We start from the raw sequence: 17,901 nt of genomic DNA, 5'->3' as shown, positions 1-17,901 counted from the left end.
ACTCTCTGCACTTCTCTCAGGGCTCTCTGAATCTCCCAACTTAATTATGACTGTTATGAATAATTTATTCTACACAAACATTCCTTTGTCTCTTCTGTCTCTTTCCCAGTTTCCACTGCTGGTCCCTGTAAAGGTTCTGGGAGCACCTTGCTGTTACCCTTTTGGGAGTCTGAAAATCCCATGTTTAATACAGGCTGTTTCCTGTATTTGCCTAGCTGCTCCCTAATCCATAACATTCCCTTTTCCTATTGTCCTATAACTTTAATTTTTTAATACTGTCTCGCTGGGGCTTTTGTAAGTAGCTTTTTGAGGTGGTTTATTCCCCAGTCCTGGACTCTTTAGCCACAATTGAAGGATTTGGGTTGAGTTATTTTGCTTCCCATGCTGTGCCTATTTATCTGAGTGAGGGCACTGCAGTATTTCAGCCACTTTATTTCATGGGAGAGGAGACATTGGCTAGTTCCATGGTAATCGTTAGGACACTTGTTAAAGATAAGGACAGTGCTGTTACATACTGAGCGATTTGAATGTGATAAAGTGTTTTCAAACACATCATGGACAAGGCATTCTGAATTTCCCCTGACTTTTAAAGTAAACAATATTTGGTTTTATTGACTTTAGCATGTATTGAGTTTTCTGGAAATTACAAATCTTTCTGTACTTGGAATAAACATGGAGCAGATCTGTATTTGCTATTTTTACTTTCTAGCTTGTTTAAGGTGTTCTGTACTTTTGTTTAAGCTCATTTTGGTTTGGATTTTGACTCATTTGTTTCCCATGATTTTGTTTTCTACTGAGCATCCTCCTCCCTGCTCTCCTGTTCTCCCATTTTTTGGGGGCTCTCTCACATTCCTCAAGCAGCCCACAGGCAGAGTCTTTTGCCTTTAAGTTTTCCACCTTTGGACTCTTCTTACATGAAATGATCCATATTTTAAATCCTCCTGTGAACAGATGCAAATTTCTATGTTACCCTACTCACTTTAGAGAACACTGGCTTTTTCCCTGTCCCAAATAAGATTTTATTCTTGGCAGGGAAGAGCTGAAGTGCTGTTTGTTTGCAGAATTTCCAGATGACTGACAGCATGCTCAGCCCTTGGAGTCCTCACGGTAATCACAGCTCTTGCTATTGGAAAAACACATCAGAAATCCCAAAATAAAGCAGGGAATGTACAGTATTCCCAAGTTAGGAACACCATGTGTGGCTTTTGATGGCAGTTTGTTTGATTGTGAGATGTAGGAGAAGTGAAATCATACAGATGCGTTCCAGGGAGAGCCAGAATCAGAGAATCAAAAAAAGAGAGCCTTTTTTTCCTTTTCCTACTCATCCAGAAACACTTAGGAATGAGCAATTCCACTCTTTGTCTTGTTGATGGCTGTTTTCTCCTGGTATAAGGAAATACTTTCCCTTGTATTAGACCATTATCTCACACGGATGTGGAGCAGATTTCCATTTGCTGTTCTTGGCTGGGAAGGGCATCAGGAGAGAAATCTGCGGGAAGTTGGGGAAAAAAACTGAGAATATAAAGTGCCTTAAGCTGCTCGACTGTGTACTCTGACTTAGCCTGAAAATTCCTTTTGTGTGGGGTGCCTGTGGTGAGAATAACTAGGGAAGACACTGTGCCACTGATGAGGTTGCTGCTGTATTACTATTTTTATTTGGGACTGGCAAAGCCTCTTGATGCTAAATCCCTCTCCCACAATAATTCCCAGCTCTTTCACCTGTGTTTCAGGAAGCCTTTGAGAAGGGAGCTATCAGGTCAGATTGTCTTCTTCTAATAACTAGAAATCCCCTGGAATTTCTTGGTAAATACCCTGTAGGATGTGCTCCTGGTATAGCTACCCAGCCAAGTCTGGCCTTGGAATAGCTCAAAAGCTGTAAGTAAATATGTTCTTGGAATTACATTTTAAAATTGGTTTTCATCTTTAACTCATTTTGAAGTTAAAACTTAATTATGAATATTAAATTCAGTTTAAAGAATCCAATTTTCTTCTAGTTCTGCATTAAATGAGCAGCCAGAATTCACCTGGTGGTGACAGGTTGGGAAGGAACATTCTCTGAGGTGGCCTAACTAAACTGCAGACTCTAGCCTAAAACTGTATTTTAAACATTCATTGCATAGAATGCAGGTCCTGTCTTTCAGAAAAAAAAAAAATAATTACCTCTCCCCCAGCTGGCCCTATCTATGATGAAACTGCAGTGGAAAAGCAGGATTCATGCTTTGGAAAAAGGGGTGTTTGCCAGATTCTCATCTGAACTGCAAAGAGCAGCTTTGGCTTTGAAATGAGCCATGAGTTCACGGTGCCCTTCTATGGATGAGTGCCTGAAGGATGGATTTGGGCAGTGCTGTTTTTCTGGTCCTTTGTGTGACGTGGGCAAGTGCTTGATATAAAATCCAGCAGAAAATTCCCCCATGTGTTTTGTGTTGTTGGGTTGTGCTGGTTGATTTAGAAGGGGACATTGAAACACATGTTGGCAGCAGTTAAAAAGGACAGTGTTTACTGGTCATCCCAAATGGTCTCATCCCAGGAAACATCAGCTGTTTATGCTGCTCAAACCACTGGAGCACTTCTGGAATAGGGAAGCTCTTGCAGCTGTCCCAAACTGGCACCTCAATGAAGCACAAAGAAACTTTACCCTGTCCAAGGTGCCTTGGATGTGATGTAGAAATCTGAGATGCCAGGCAGAGTGAATTTCAGCAAAGCCATGACAGCCAGGAGCCCTTTCTCAAATTGTAGCTGATTTCTGGGCCAGGGTACTCCTAACTGGTGCAGTTGGCTGATGTAGTATGTTTTGGTCTTGTTTTGCTGCTCTGAACCAAGATTACTATGAGAAGAATGAGAATTAATTGTAGCACCATTGGATTAATTGTACACTGGAGTTCCTGCCCTCAGAGTTGCTAAAAGTTTATCTGGATTAGCTCAGGAGCAGTGCAACAGTCCAGTACAATCCCTGTGGTCCCAAAGGCCCATATGTGGAAAAACTTTGGGATTTTGAATAAAAAATGAAAAGAAAATAGACACAGAGAGCATATAAATATTTTATCCAACATGCATCTTTTCTGCAATTATTAAATACCTTGAAAAGATCTCTTCCAATCCAGGTCTGTGGATGATTCTCCAATCCTGCTAGTGAGGAATGGTCAACTCTGCTGTAAATTACAAAATGTGATGGAAGCTGAATTGGTACAATCTGATTGACCATCTTATACTCTGCTGCCTGAAAAATTTCATCTCTTTATTCCAAGGCTCCTGAAAACAGTTACTCTGGAGTTATTTAGTTGTGACATGACCTGGCTTGTCTCAAAGTGACACTTTGCAAGAAGTTAATAGAGCCATTTGTTTTCTCATACTGTAATTGCTTCTTGAGCCCAAACAGCTCTGTGGATCCAAGGAAAGCAGGAATCGAGAGGGGCCAAGTGTTGAGGGGCTGTTCTGAGGCTCTTGGTGTGGACTGAGACTCCATGGCTCAACATCCCATCCACCCCTGCCCTCTGGCAGTGGGAGCCATTCCCTGTGTCCTGTCCCTCCATCCCTTGTCCCCAGTCCCTCTCCAGCTCTCCTGGAGTCCCTTTAGGAAGGGCTCTGATCTCTCCCTGGAGCCTTCTCCTCTCCAGGTGAGCACCCTTAGCTCTCCCAGCCTGGTTCCAGATTTCAGAGCATCTCTGTGGCCTCTTCCTATCATTTAGGAATAGCCAAATTTCTTTATTTTTTGAGGTAGATCTCTGTCATTTCCTTTGAGTTTTGCTTTATGTTTATGGGTATTTTTAATGTGGTTCCAATGCTGTGAACAAGAATTTTTGACTTTCTTATCTGTGAGCACTGATTATTGACAAAGGTGTGAAAAGGAAAGTAAAATCGCATTTACTTTGATAGAGTGTGGATTCTGACCAGATACTGGGAACAAATTCTTCCCTGTAAGGGTGGGGAGGCCCTGGCACAGGGTGCCCAGAGCAGCTGTGGCTGCCCCTGGATCCCTGGCAGTGTCCAAGGCCAGGTTGGACGGGGTTTGGAGCAAACCTGGGCTAGTGGAAGGTGTCCCTGCCCATGGCAGAGGATGGCACTAGATGAACTCTGAGGCCCTCCCAGCCCAAATTCTGGGATTCTGTATCTTCCCTTGTCCTCTTGCTGTGTCCAAACCTGGCAATGTGTCTATAGCATTTTTGGGTGAAATACCTGCTCTTGGCATGGTGCCGCTGATCCAGCCAGCCAAATGTTATGGAAGACTGAAGCTGGAAAAATTAGACCTTGTTCTGCAAGTTCAGGGATTCATAATGATTCATCTTCAGGCTGTTTGAAGCTGAGGGAGCAGAGCAAGACCCAGCAGTTGCTGGTGATGAGAGCAGGGGAGCTGCCAAGGCACGGGCAGTGGCATTCCCTGGATTCCCTGGCTGGAAGGCTTTCCTCAGCCTCCCTGTTGAAGAGAGAATGAGTTTTTAGATGCTTTAAGGGCCTGTTCAGTTCATCTCTCCTGACTTTCTCTCAACCAGACCTGGGACTTCATGTATAATGTCACCTTCAGGTCTGTGGCTTCCAGTTAAACCAGTGCTTGTGCTTCACAGAGATCTATATTCCATATTGCATGGGTTTTCCTCAATAAAGGAGTCATGAAATAGTTTAGAAATCTGGACAAGTATAATTCTATGGAGCCACTTCAGTTAACCTGAAACCTCTGTTAGTTGATATTTTTGGATTGATTGGTGATGGCTCTGTCAGGAGATACACGGACCCTTATGAAGTCTCCAACTTATGTCAGCAATATGTAGGATATATGGGATATGGGCCAGCAGGTCACCTCATTAATGCAGTCACCCCAAAATCCTGGTCAGGAGGGGCCCAAACCCAGCCCAGCTGCAGCACAACTTCAGCCCTCTCCTGGGAAGGGGCATGTGGGCTCAGACATCAGGTTACAGCAAAGCAGAACAGGGTAAGGTGTGTGATTGCTCCAAGGCTGATGCTGATGAGAAAGAAGTGATGTGCAGCCATAATTAACAGCCACTTAATTGAGTGATTTGCCCAGACTGTATAGGATACAAAGCAGAATGTGTGAACACCCAGCCAGGGGTGTTTTGAACTTTGCAGGAAATGATCCGAGGTGGTGGGCAGAAGCTGCTGGAGCAGCTGCCAGCCTCTTTTTTTTTGGTAATGTTGAGAGTTCCCAAACCTTTCCAGGGCTGCGCATACTCACTGCTCTCATCACCCCTGGGAAAGTAAACCCCAGAGTTCCTGCTGCTCATCTGAAGCCCTACTTTGTTTTTTGAGCAAACACTGCACAGCCTTAAAAGGCCCAACAGAACAGGATGCTTTTTCTTTGCTGGTGAAAGCAAGTGTTATGGACTGGATTACAAGATGGGAAATGGAGTTGTATTTTTATGGGGCTCTTTTGTAATTGCAGGATTATGTCTAACAAAGATCCTCTTCAGCAACACCAGTATTTCATTCCCTTTGGAGGCTGGTGACCCCAGGGCTTTCCTTACCATGTTAAACTCTCTGAGATGGAGTTTTTCACTCTACATTCAAGATGGAATTTCCTTTTCCTGCTTCTTAGTATTTTGTTAACCTATTTTAGGAATGATTTCTCTGGATTTATACCAAATATAGCAGCCATGACTCAGCCTCTGTTCCTGGTTTTGGACTTAGGGATGCTCTTGATGCTTTTGCATTCCCTCTGCCTCTGTAATTTCCCCCTCTAAGTTTCTAATCTGGTCCCCCTGCATTCCTCCAGGGGTTTCCTTCAGTTTACATGGCTTTCCTATTGATCTCAGGATTGTCACAATATTTTATAAATGGGCAGCAGCAGAAGAATTCAGCACAGGGGATAGGACAAGGGTGGAATGGTTTTAACTGAAGGAGGGTGAATTTGGATTAGATCTTGGGAAGGCATTTCTGTCTGTGAGGGTGGGGAGGCCCTGGCAAAGGGTGCCCAGAGAAGCTGGGGCTGCCCCTGGATCCCTGGAAGTGTCCAAGGCCAGGCTGGGCAGGGCTTGGAGCAGCCTGGGATAGTGGAAGGTGACCCTGCCATGGCATGGAGTGGAATTGGAAGGTTTTTAAGGTCCCTTCCAACACAAAGTCTGGGATTCCATAATGCACCGTATCCAGGCTGTCAGACTGTTACAAAGCCTTCAGCTGGCATTTTAATATACAAGTGACAGATCTGGAGCTGCAGTGTTCTTCTGGAGCTCTGGGGAGATCCTGTTCCTCCACGTGGCACCTGTGGAGCAAAGTTCCTTGGAAGCTTCCTCCCCAGCACGGGCTGTCCTCTGCTGGAGCCTGGCTGGAATCAGGAACTCATGGCACACATTGTCCAGGAGCCATGGCTGAGACAGGCTGCACACAGTGGGTGCAGAAGGCTGCAGAGGCATGGGAGGCTTGGCAGTGATGCCAGCTCTGAGTTCCCGAGGTGGTTCAGGGGCTGATGAGGATTTTTTTGAGTGCCCTCTTAATTGCTGGTAATTGGCAGCACAGCCTGAGCAGTTCTGTCTCGTGTTCAGTTCTCTGCCTGCTCTGATGTCTGCAGAAGATTTGCAGGATCAGATGGCAGCAGTGAATTGCAAATCAGGAGGATTAGCATTTGTATCAAATATGCTCCAGCAGAAGGAGATTACAAGTCCTGGGTCAGCAAGAGCTCAGGAGTGTAGCTATAGAGCTCCTGCTGCTGTGGGGATGGGAATTCTGCTCTGCGCCTTCTACAAGGCTGCCTTGACAGATCATAGAATCATCCTGAGCTGGAAAGAACCCACAAACATCAAAATCCAACTGCGGGCCCTGCACAGACACCCCAACAATCCCACCCTGTGCATTCCTGAGTGTCCAAACACTCCTGGAGCTCTGGCAGCCTTGGGGCTGTGCCCATTCCAGTGCTCCATTTGGGTGAAGAACTTTTGCTAGTAATTATATTTAGATTTAGCTTCTGTTTGTGTTGTCCTGTTAAAATACAGAATAAAATCCTTCCAAAATGGTGTTCCCATCCTTCAGTATAAGACCTCACTTTCTCCTTCCAGCCAGTGGATAGGTATTTTACATCAGATAAAAGACCAGGGGAGGAGCAAGCACACATTTCATGGGTTTAGAGATGTTTTTAGTGTTGGCTGAGCTGAACAAATGAGGGATGTGAGGACATCAATGGCAGCTTCACCTCAGCTCATCCACATCGAGTTGGAAATACCTGCGGGCTCATGTTCATTTACAAACTAAAAGTGGGAGCAGGGGAAACCTGGGCTTCCTCTGCCAAGGGTTTAAACATCTACAGAACACACAGATGAGTTGCTGCCTGTGGCAAACAGGCTGCCTGAGGGGGAAATTAAAAGTGCCACCCTAAAACCCTTTGTAATTGCATTTCCATAGCCCTCAGCCACACTGGGAGGACAAATCTGACACTGTTGCGCTGACACCAAAATCTGGGCACAGCTGGGTTTTATTTTCCAGAAAAAACAGAGGCATGTGAAGTGCATCCTCCTCTCCTTGTTTTGTGTACTTTCCATCTTCCTCTGGCTTTGCACTAGGGGTGTTCTGCACGTGGAGGGATGCTGGTGGGATGGCACAGCCCCAGTAATGACAGTGAGGAACACCTGTGCCCTGGGAAATTTATGTGGAAATACTTTATGGAGTGTTGTTCCCTGTGTTCTGATTCTAAATGCAGGCACCATTGTGTTTAAATTCACCTAGGTAAAGAAATTAAAATATAAAATATATATTACAAATGTGATTAAAGGCATATCATTAATTGAAAAAGAATAACCAGATCATTCTATAGTTATTGAAAAAAGTCAATTTGGGAAAAGAATATAGAGAAGGGGGGACACAGCAAGAAGTGTCTTGCTGTGTAACATTTGTTCTTTCTGAAGTGTGTTTTCCCAGGCTCTCTAGATCGTAGAGGTCGTAGCCACACTCATAATTTGCCCTCCTTTTCTTTCCCTCAAGGACATTTTTTTTCACTCCTGTTGCCTGGCAATTCCTGTGAAGGTTGCCCAGGCCCTGCCCTGTGCTTTCCCTGTGCTCCCTGTGCTGGTTGCATTGTCCAGAGAATGCACATCCAGTCTGGTTTCTCTCCTACCCACAGTCTGTGCTGCCTACTGGGCTGCTTATTATATATTTAATTCCTTCTAGATCTCCTGTTAGTTCTTCCCTTGCTGTTGAAATCATCTCTCACAGCTGAATTAATCATTGAACAGAAACCAGGAACTCAGTTGCTGTTGTTTATTAAGGAAATTAAAAACATGCCACTAGTATTTCACAAAATATCTTCTGGGAATACTGAGTTTATTTTCCATGCATGGAAAAAAACTTGTGAATTCATTAAAAAATAGAGCAAATCTTACCCAAATTAGTCCCACACCAGACTGGAGGTTTTATCACAGTTATTATCAATTTAGGCATTGTCAGAAGACAGAGAAATCTGGAGAAAGGAAATCTGTCTCTTGAGTAGGTGATGTGCACCTGTTGTATGATTGATAGAGTTCATTTAAGATGAAAATTGAATTGTTAGGGAGAAATGATGGCAGAAAGAAGCCTTATTATGTGCAGAGATGAGGCTTATCAGCATGAAAAGAAATGTGTCACAAATTGGTTGCAAATCAAAAGCCTGATTTTTTCCTTCTTTTTCAAAAAGGCACAAATAAGGGTATGCACTGTAAATCATGGAATTGCTGTGTAATGTGTGCTGGGATCTTTTGTGCAATATAAGAAGGCTTTTTCTCTGTAGAGTTTATAATATGAAGCTGTGAGGCTACAGACAGCTCTGTGTGCTTAAACCAGGTGGGTTTATTCTGGCTACACTTGAGTGTGTTGTAAAATCAACACTGATTTCTAAGAATAATTAAATTACCAGTCATAGGTACAGACATAGAATTGTTAAATTTGGAAACGGCCTCCAAGGACATTGAGTCCAAATGTTTCCCTGGCACTGCCACCAAGAGTGGGATTTGGGACAAGGGATGGAGGGGCAGGACATAGGGAATGGCTTCCCACTGCCAGAGGGCAGGGATGGATGGAATTTTGGGAAGGAATTGTTCCCTGTGAGGGTGGGCAGGCCCTGACACAGGGTGCCACAAAGAAACTGTGGTTGTCCCTGGATCCCTGGAAGTGCCCAAGGTCAGGCTGGACAGGGCTTGGAGCAGCCTGTGCTAGTGAAAGGTGTCCCTGCCCATGGAATTGGTGGAACTGGAGGATTTTCAAGGTGACTCCCAACCCAAACCATTGTGTGATTTTGTGACTGTTTAACCTGCATGGATGCTGAAGCTCTGGCTTTTGAAGTGGCTCCTCTGCTCCTTGACCTTGTGGCCAGGAGGGATCGATCTGAGACGAGTACAGATGTTCACATGGGAAGGCCGATGTTTGCTTGGTGCTTCAGACTAATCTTTTCCTTTTGAACATTTCCGAGACACTTCCAGGACTTTTTTTACTGTATTTTTGCTCTCGGCACTCGCTGTTATTTTAAGAAAGAAGGGAATGGCTGATCTGCAATTTCTGCCCTGCCATTCATTCTACAAATTGGTCTTATCTCCCTGATAGGAAACAAGGAAGCAAAGCTGGGTTTTCCAGCCATCATAGGCTGGAGATTTAGTAGTTCTTTTTTTCCTCATATAAACTGCAAGCTGTAAGCTCCTTCAAACTTCTTTTCCCACTCTTTAGTGCAGGAAGGTATGTCCAGAAGTCTGTGAAAAGTGTTAATTGTTGATTTGCTGTGGCCTTTCAGCCCTTTCTTTTGTGTTGCTGCAAAAGCATTCCTGGTTTTGGCCTCCTGGGCTGGGAACCTGAACAAGTGTTTAGGTGAATAAAAGCACTTCAAAATCTTCTGTAGTGTCAGGCTGGAAAATTTTTGGCTTTTCCAGTGGTTGTGAACTATGAATATGCTAATTGAGTGCATATTGCATGTGTTAGGGATCATGCCATACATGCACTGATTATTGCCTCTTGTCCTTTATACAGTGTCTGCCACTAACCTCTGGTAATTCCTGTATGGAATGTTTGACTTGTGTTTGAGGCCTGGGACAGCTTTACAGACATCTGTAGCCTTCATTTAAAGATTTCTATTGTGGTAATCTCTGTAAGCTTGCTTTCTGTTGTGCTGGTTGTTTTACTGAGCTCTGCCTATGATTGTTGTGATTTTCTTAATTTCTTAATTTGAGTTCTGTTTGTTCATCACTTGGCAGCTTTCCCCCAAAAAGTCAGCAACGTCTTTTGCTTATTTTTCAAGTGGTACTGAGTTGCCCCATATATTTTCTGGATTTTGGTGGGGCACATCAAGCCCAGCATAAATCTGGAGTCTGTTTTTCTCCTTCCATGTAGCTTGGTTTCCAAATGGAGTGAGGGAATGCCACTGCCTGCCTGTCCTATGGATGGGAAAGACTTTCAGGCTCCTGGGCTTGTTAACACAGAGCCTCTTGCCAAGACAAAATTACAAAAAGACGATGATAAACAAACTTCTTGCCAAAGCTCCCTTCCTGATGACAGATTTAGCCTGGGCCCTCCTTCATCTTCCCTGGTACTGCTTTGTTTCAGAACGAAGATTCCAAAATATTTAAGGAAGAAGGGACTGTTAGGGAGGATTGATTCCCTCTGTTTGCACTGTTCATCCTCGTATTTCCCAGTCTCTAAACCCCATCTGGGTCCATCCATCAGCATGAGCAGAGGAAGAGAAGAGGACAGGGAGAGATTTACTGTGCTGCCCAATGGGAAAGTGGGGCTGTAGCTGCTCCTCAACCCTGCCTTGGGTTTCCAGTCTTGACCAGAGAAGAAATTCCAGAGGTGACCAGAAAACAGGATCTGGGTGAAGACTGTTAGAGAGCAATGAGGTACAACCATGGCTGGAAGTGACAAATTACAGCCAAAACCTGCAGCACAGTGGATTTAACCAAATAGAGCCCAGGAAGGCCTGACCCATCTGTTATTAAAAAGATATCTCTGCCCTCATCTGATTTTAATTCCAGGAATATTGTATTGCTGATTGCTACCTTTGTATGGTGTGATTGACTCCCAGACAAATGTAGATGTTTATCCTATTGCAATCCATGGGAAGGAGTCATGTTTCAGTATTTGGGATATAGCTTCAAAGGGATTCTCCTATCTTGGGGGCAGTAATTATAAAAATGGATGGAGAGTAATTAGTGGTAGTGGTTGGAAATTTTGGGGCAAAACATAAATTAAAGCTTGGTTTTGAGGATAATGTGATGGAAAGTGGATATTAGACCTGAATCCTGGTCCTGCCAGTATGGTCTGGTTAACTCTAGAATCATGGAATCATTTAGGTTGGAAAAGCCCTCTGAGACCATTGAGTCCATCTGTGAACCCAGGCCAAGGCCACCACTAACCCGTGTTCCCTGTACACTTCCAGGGATGGTTATTCCACCTATCCCAATGGTCCCAGTGAGCTCACCCTTGAACCCATTGCTCTCCTGAATCTTCTCTGCATCTGTAAAACAAAGCCAAAGAGGTGATCCATTATTTAATATTTTTAAAGAGCTTGGAAGGGGGAAAGATGGTATTTATTAGTATTAGAAGTTGTGTTTTTATGGATTTTTCTCTTGTGTCTGGTTGTTCTGTCTTGACTCCTGCAGTGCAGCTTCTCTTAGGAGAAGGAGCAGTGGTTGGCTGGGAGAAAGGTGTGAAGCAGCACAAGAAGGCTCAGATAAGAAAGATAACTAAGAATATTTTGTTCTGTTTTTTGTAGTGCCTGGGTGATGTTGTGGGGTGGACGTTTATAATCCAGGCTTTTCCCGGTGGCCAACCCAAATCTCCCAGGCAGTGCTTGTGGAAAGGAAGGAGCAGAGAGAAGTGTCTTTGAGCTGTGTGTTCCAAGAGGCCTTTCCAGCAGAACATAATGAAGTAGGATAGGGAAGACAACAGAATGGAGATAATCAGCTGGAAGAGGCTGTAGCTCAGTCAGAGAGCACCGAGTACAAGAGTACAGCAGGGTTCATCTCCAAAGGGAAAGTCAGCAAGGCCTCAAGTTAGAGAAATTAATAGGAATATATCAAGGAAGTTATTTGAGAGCTGCTGAGAATGTTTTTGGACTCACTGGGGCAGATATGTTAGATCTTTTAAAAAATACATGTATTTATTGGTTACCTGCTGGTGAAACCCATCAGACTTGCTGATAAAAGGCTGAGAATTTGCAGCACAGAATTCATCTGCATGAACACATTTTCTTCGCTGGAAACAAGTTAATATAACCCCAGATGTGCCAGAATCTTTTGGTTTTTGTCATTCTGAAATTTCTTGTGGGGGAACTGATTCAAGGCCAGGTTGATTGGGGGGCTTGGAATAACCCAGTCTGGTGGAAGGTGTCCCTGCCCATGCTTGGAACTGGATGAGCTTTAAGGTTCCTCCCAGTCCAGACCAGTCTGTGAGTATATGATTCAATAATTTCTCATTTATTTAGGATCAGAGGGGTATTTGTGTAAGCTCTGCATAATTCAACCAGGCAAACACAATGTGCAGGTATTTCGCCACCCATATTCAGGTTTACTTGGGCAACAAGTGATCCCATCTTCCTAGGCCTTTTCAGGGAGGACAGGGATTTCCTGTACAATATTTCAATATGCAGTCTAAAACATTAAATTGAATTAATTACTGAATTATCATTTTTTGATCCTCTGGCTTTTAAGCAGATCATAAATTCAGCAAATGAAAGGTTGAGATTTTTCCTGCCTCATTTATTTTTTGGGGAGTCCAAGGTCAGCAAATTCCAAAGTCAAGAGCTGCTTTATGCTTATAAATTATCCATTTCATTTTTTGTACAATGAAGACAAAAGGGCTTGTTGCTGTTAGGGATGTCAGGCTTTTCTCTATTGGAAAACCTGATTATTTAGTTCTTCATCTCAGAGGAAGCAGCAGGTGATGAGAATGTGGCTCCTTGGGGTTTTGTCTCCCAGGACACTCTCCTGTGTCTCCTCAGTGAAGATCTGAGTGCTCCTGTCCTGCTTTGGAGGTGGATCTGATGGAAGATGCTGTAGGATTGTAAAGTTTTGGGAGGTGGGGGAGATCACCTGGAGAGGCAAAGGCAACCTGGGACAGTGGGACATGTCCCTGCCCATGGCAGGGTTTGGACTTGGATGATCTTTCAGGTCTTTCCCACCCAAACCAGTCTGGGTTTCCATGTGTCAACCTGATGTGTTCACATTACATAAATAAATAAATAAATAAATAAATAAATAAATGAATAACATATATATTATATAAAACCCTGTTACATTTCTGTAACAAGTTCAATATTTTGTTTCACATGAGAGATGTTCAGTCAGCTCTTAAGGTGTTGCTAAAAAAAGGATAAATTAAAGAAGAAGCTGCTCATTGTGGAAACAAATCTCCAAGCTTGTGCCCACTGTCCCAGACTTTTTTAGGGAAAGGTGGGATGTACCCTTGTAACTTGCCTAAATTAACTTTTAACAGATGAATTGGAAGGTAATTTAATTATTGTTTGGTGGATCCTAAGTGAGGGTCAAGCTTCAAACGACTTAAGGGAAAAATTGTCAGAAAATTAGTGGAATTTGCATGGAGTGTAAGGTCAGGAGGCCTTTTCATGTTCAAGGAGACTTTGACTGAATATTATTAGCATGCAATTTGTATAAAATTCATTTAAAGAGGTGATGTGCAGGTCAAGGAAGAAAAGTATCTCTTTTCTTTGTTCATACACTCTCATGTTGGTTTTGTGCCGCCTGATGCGAAATAAATTGCTTTTGGCACATCGAGAAAATAGTAACCTCTCTCCTGAGCGTAAGGAACGGGGCTCTCAAAAGGCATTGCATCCCAGTGCCACAAAAAACAAGGCAATGGGAGTTTAAAGGGAAAATCACCTTGACACAAGGAATGACTTGAAAGAAAATGGAAAAAATGTCTGTTGTTCAGAACAGCTCCCTTTTCCACTGTTTACTCTTTTCTTTTCAAGTTCAGAGCTACTATTTAATTTTTGGAGAGCCTGAAATATTCACCTGTCCATGTCACTGTTTTAAAAACCCTGCAAAATATATTTATTTCTCTGTTTGTAAAGATTTCATTCCTTTGTTCTGAAAAGATAATGGTAATAACTTCATTAACTTCCTGGATTTTCCATGCCTGCTTTGTTCTTTTAGCTTTTATATTGGGTCAGAGGTTGGACTTGATGATCTTGGAGATCTTTTCCAACCGTAATGATGAGGGTTGCAAACCCCCCTGTGGAGGTGGGGGGATCTGGGCACAGTGTTTCCAAAGGCACCAAGTAAACCAGTGATGGGGGAAAGCAGTGGGATGAGATGTTCCTGGTGGCCTGTGTCTTGTAGGAGTTTGGAGGTACAGTGATTCCTGATTCCCAGGAGTGGGGGACACACTCATGGAATCAGTCATTAAGTTTGGGAAAGCCCTCCAAGGCTGGAAAGGCCCTCCAAGGCTGGAAAAGCCCTCCAAAGTCATGGAGCCAAACCATTCCCCAGCTCTGCCAAGGCCACAGTGACCCATTCCGGCCCTCCCTAGTGGCTCTGTTTGCCCTTCATGTGGAGCAGTTGCTGGTGGGATGGGAGTGTGTCCTGCAGTTTCACAGGGAGGATAAAACAGATGAACGTGTAACCAGGTTACAGCCACAAAGTATCCCGGGACTGTTTGCTAGCAGCTTATTCCCATGGCATTCCTGCTGGAGTTACTCCTTGCTGGAGTCTCTCAGAGCAACTGAGCGTGGCTGTCTCAGGGATTAGGAAGCACTGGAAGCTCTTGCTATAGAGCAGCACTGGTGTTTGTCTGTTTATAATTAATTTTTAGTAGTCTTTTTGTTGGGCATTCATGGCCACAAGTGAACTCCGCAGGTTCTGGCAGTGCAGAAGGTTTAATTTTGCTAATCTTGTTTAATTCCCATTTCAGTGTAGCTGTTTCAATGCCACAACATGGTGCCTGCAATGAATTTCAAATATATTTTTGGATGGCATTGTCTTTCAGAATGGTAGAGAAAATCATCCCTCCCAAATGCAGTTTGCAGGGGCTCTTTCCTGCTGTCTGGAAATCCCACCCTGCATACAAAGCAGGGAGGAAGCACAAACCTCTTCCTCACAAGCTCTCAAGCCCCCACCACGGTTGCAACATTTTTATCTGGGATAAAAAGCATTTCTTTCATCTTTCTCAATAAGAGTGTTTTGCTTTTACCATTTGGTACAACACCTAATGCAAGCCACGCATACACAGTCATTTTTTTTTCCCTGAATTATGATTTTTTTTAGTACTCTTTCCACACACAAGAGTACAAATGAAATGATGCTGGTATTGAAAAGGCACTTTAGAAAAGCAGCCACGATACCAAGCCCTTTCTGGGAGCAGGTCCAGCTGTCACTGGTGGTTTTTGGGAAGGAACAAGGAAAAGGTAAAGTGTTACCCTCCTATATTTTATTTCATAAAATCACAGAATTATGTGGGTTGGAAGGGACCTTAAAGCTCATCCAGTTCCATGGGCAGGGACCGCTTCCACTAGATCAAATGCTTCAAGCCCCATCCAACCTGGCTTTGGGCAGTTCCAGGGGTGGGGCAGCCACAGCTTCTCCAGGCAGCCTGGTCCTACACTGATTTTCTTAAAGATCTTCTTAATGCTCTTAATGATGTGTGCTAGTGAAGCCACTGATGGAATTCGGAGTCTCCCTGTCTCTTCCCACTTGCTTATAGCCCTGGCTTCCTTTGCTTTGAGGATGGCTCCTTCAGTGCTAACTTGGGGGTGGAGGGACAGCTAATTAATTAAGCACTAATTGTTGTCAAGTCAGTCGGTGCTAACATGTAACGTTTGACTTGTTTACTCTCCGGAGGTGAAGTGAAAGGCGTTAATGATGTAACAAATTGTGTCCCCATCATGAGGGACTTGTTTGGAGAGAATGGTGTTATTTATGAACTGTAAAATAACACATTTTAACAAAATCCCCAGATTTTGAAGCAAGATGGGTTTGGTTCTGGTGTGAAATTACCACTAGATAGCTGTGGAGACGAATGCATCGGCTAATAAAGCTTAATGACTGATTTTCCCATTAATCAGAACTGAGAATGTGCTTCATTAAGATAATTAACTGAGCCAGTTGCTTAACTGACACTTAGGAGACACAAATTCCCAAGTTACTTGCTTTCCTCTTAATAAAACCCACAAGAAGCTGACCCGGCTTTGTTGTTTTTATCAGAGAGGGGAGCACAAGGGCTGTGGGAATCTCTCGCTCAGCGACAGTCTCCCGTGGGTCGGATCGGGGGTGGCCCTGCCCAGCCCCGCACAGGAGCCCAGCCTTGGCCTGCAGGTTTTCACAGTCAGCTCACGCTGAGAGCTCACCAACACTTGCCCTCCTCCATCTCGCCAGCGGCCAATGGTCTTTTATCTGCTGCTTTCAGAAAGGTCAGGTCTTCAGCACAGTTGGTTTTATCACCCAAGAACTGCTCGCTCTTCCAAGGGGGGGAATTCCTTGCCTGACTCTTTGTTCATCTCAAGCTGGAAGTGGGGTCATGAGTCCTGAGCCCCCCTGGAGCAGGGATGTGGAAGATGAATCTGCTCCAGGTACATTTGTAGGCAGAATATGCAGCGCTGGAGAAGTTGTGGGAATTAACGGAGAGATCCAAAACTTGAATTATTAAATATGCTATCTGGTTGTAATGTCTGGTTGTAAATCCCTTCCTTCACAGCTGTCTGTGTCTGGAATTCTAACAGGGCGATGCTATCAGGACTCTGCACAGACAGTGACTCGGGAGCCAACGAAAGGCAACCATCTCAACTCTGCTTTTCTTTTGTCCTCAGAGTTCCTGGTCTTCCACCATGAATCCTGTTTACAGCCCTGTCCAACCCGGGGCTCCCTACGGAAACCCGAAGAACATGGCCTATACAGGTAGGACAGCTGGTTGTGGCTTTTCCTGGATGGCTGCATGTGGTGGTGGCTAATCCCTTAATGAAGGAGAAAGATTTCCCATAGGGAGCCGTATGGGACCGTGATTCACAGGGAAAACCCTGCAGCAAAGCCAGTGCAGCAAGGGTGGTGAGAGGAGCTGGGGCTGAATTCATGCAAAGAGGATGCCCTGGAAATCGTAAGGAAAAGGAACCAAAGGGCTTTTTTCTTTAGATTAACAAACATGCAGGTGCTGGGACAGTCCAGCAGGAGGGCTTCCCTCAGGAGCTGCCTGCTGGGATAATCCAGCTATGGAAATGAGGATCCCACAGCTGAGAGCCCCTTGTTTAGAGAATATCCAGGTATTGTGATAGGTGATGACTTAAGCTACAGTATTGGCTGATTTTTTTTTTCATATATTTCAAGTTGTGCTTTGGTTGAATTAATCTTTACGTGGAAGAGCAAGTCTGTTGTCTGTTTGAAACCTTCTTTAGAACTGAGTTGTCTAAAAATGTCATCCTTAATACTCGAGAAAGATGTTTACCATCATTATGTAACTAGTGGGGAACTAAAGTGTGCTGGTATGGCAAGAATTCATTTGAGAGAAAAATGGTGTTTTGGAAAAAGAAAATCTCAATTTAGGTGTATCTGGTTTTTTCCCTGTGGATTATGTTCACCTTGACTTGCTTTGATCTTGTAACCCCCTTACAAAATCAGTCCTGGAAAACTCCTTTTTATACCATTTTGGGGAATGTAATCTGCTACTGGGTGTTGTGTTAGGGCTTCCTACTTTCTATGTGCATTGACTTTCACCTGATGTGTGGAATTATTTGGGAACGTGCTTTTGTGGAGGAGAGTGGCCACCAGCAGATGGGAATGAACATAAAATACTCTCAGCTGCTTTGTGCATGAGATATTCTGGTTGAGTTTGGCAGCTCTTCCAGCTGGTGGATCAGAAGGGCTGTGAGGAGCCCTGTCTGAGACTCTGCAGAGCAGAGAGTTCCTCAAAGGCATTTTGCCCCATTTTTATTCATCCTTTCTTTTTTCCCATTCCAATTTATGCAGCTGCTTTGTTAGAGATACTGTAGCTTGGGGGAACTTT

The 17,901-nt window shown here is 44.0% G+C and overlaps 1 protein-coding gene across 9 annotated transcripts in view; it reads left to right on the top strand.

The window, feature by feature from the left end:
• The window catches only part of FAM168A (family with sequence similarity 168 member A), a 135,456-nt gene that overhangs the window by 48,901 nt on the left and 68,654 nt on the right, over positions 1 to 17,901 (top strand). For all 9 annotated transcript variants that reach the window (XM_085590915.1, XM_077781204.2, XM_085590900.1 and 6 more), the window contains one exon: positions 16,715 to 16,802. In XM_085590915.1, the coding sequence (XP_085447041.1) occupies positions 16,733 to 16,802 (70 nt within the window). In that variant the 5' untranslated portion in view covers positions 16,715 to 16,732. The remainder of the gene's footprint in view (positions 1 to 16,714; positions 16,803 to 17,901) is intronic.

Source organism: Lonchura striata, chromosome 1 (genome assembly GCF_050655825.1).
Source record: "Lonchura striata isolate lonStrDom1 chromosome 1, ASM5065582v1, whole genome shotgun sequence".
NCBI classification, from domain to species: domain Eukaryota; kingdom Metazoa; phylum Chordata; class Aves; order Passeriformes; family Estrildidae; genus Lonchura; species Lonchura striata.
Note: the sequence above shows the minus strand (reverse complement) of the source record. Positions and strands in the feature narration are given on the sequence as shown.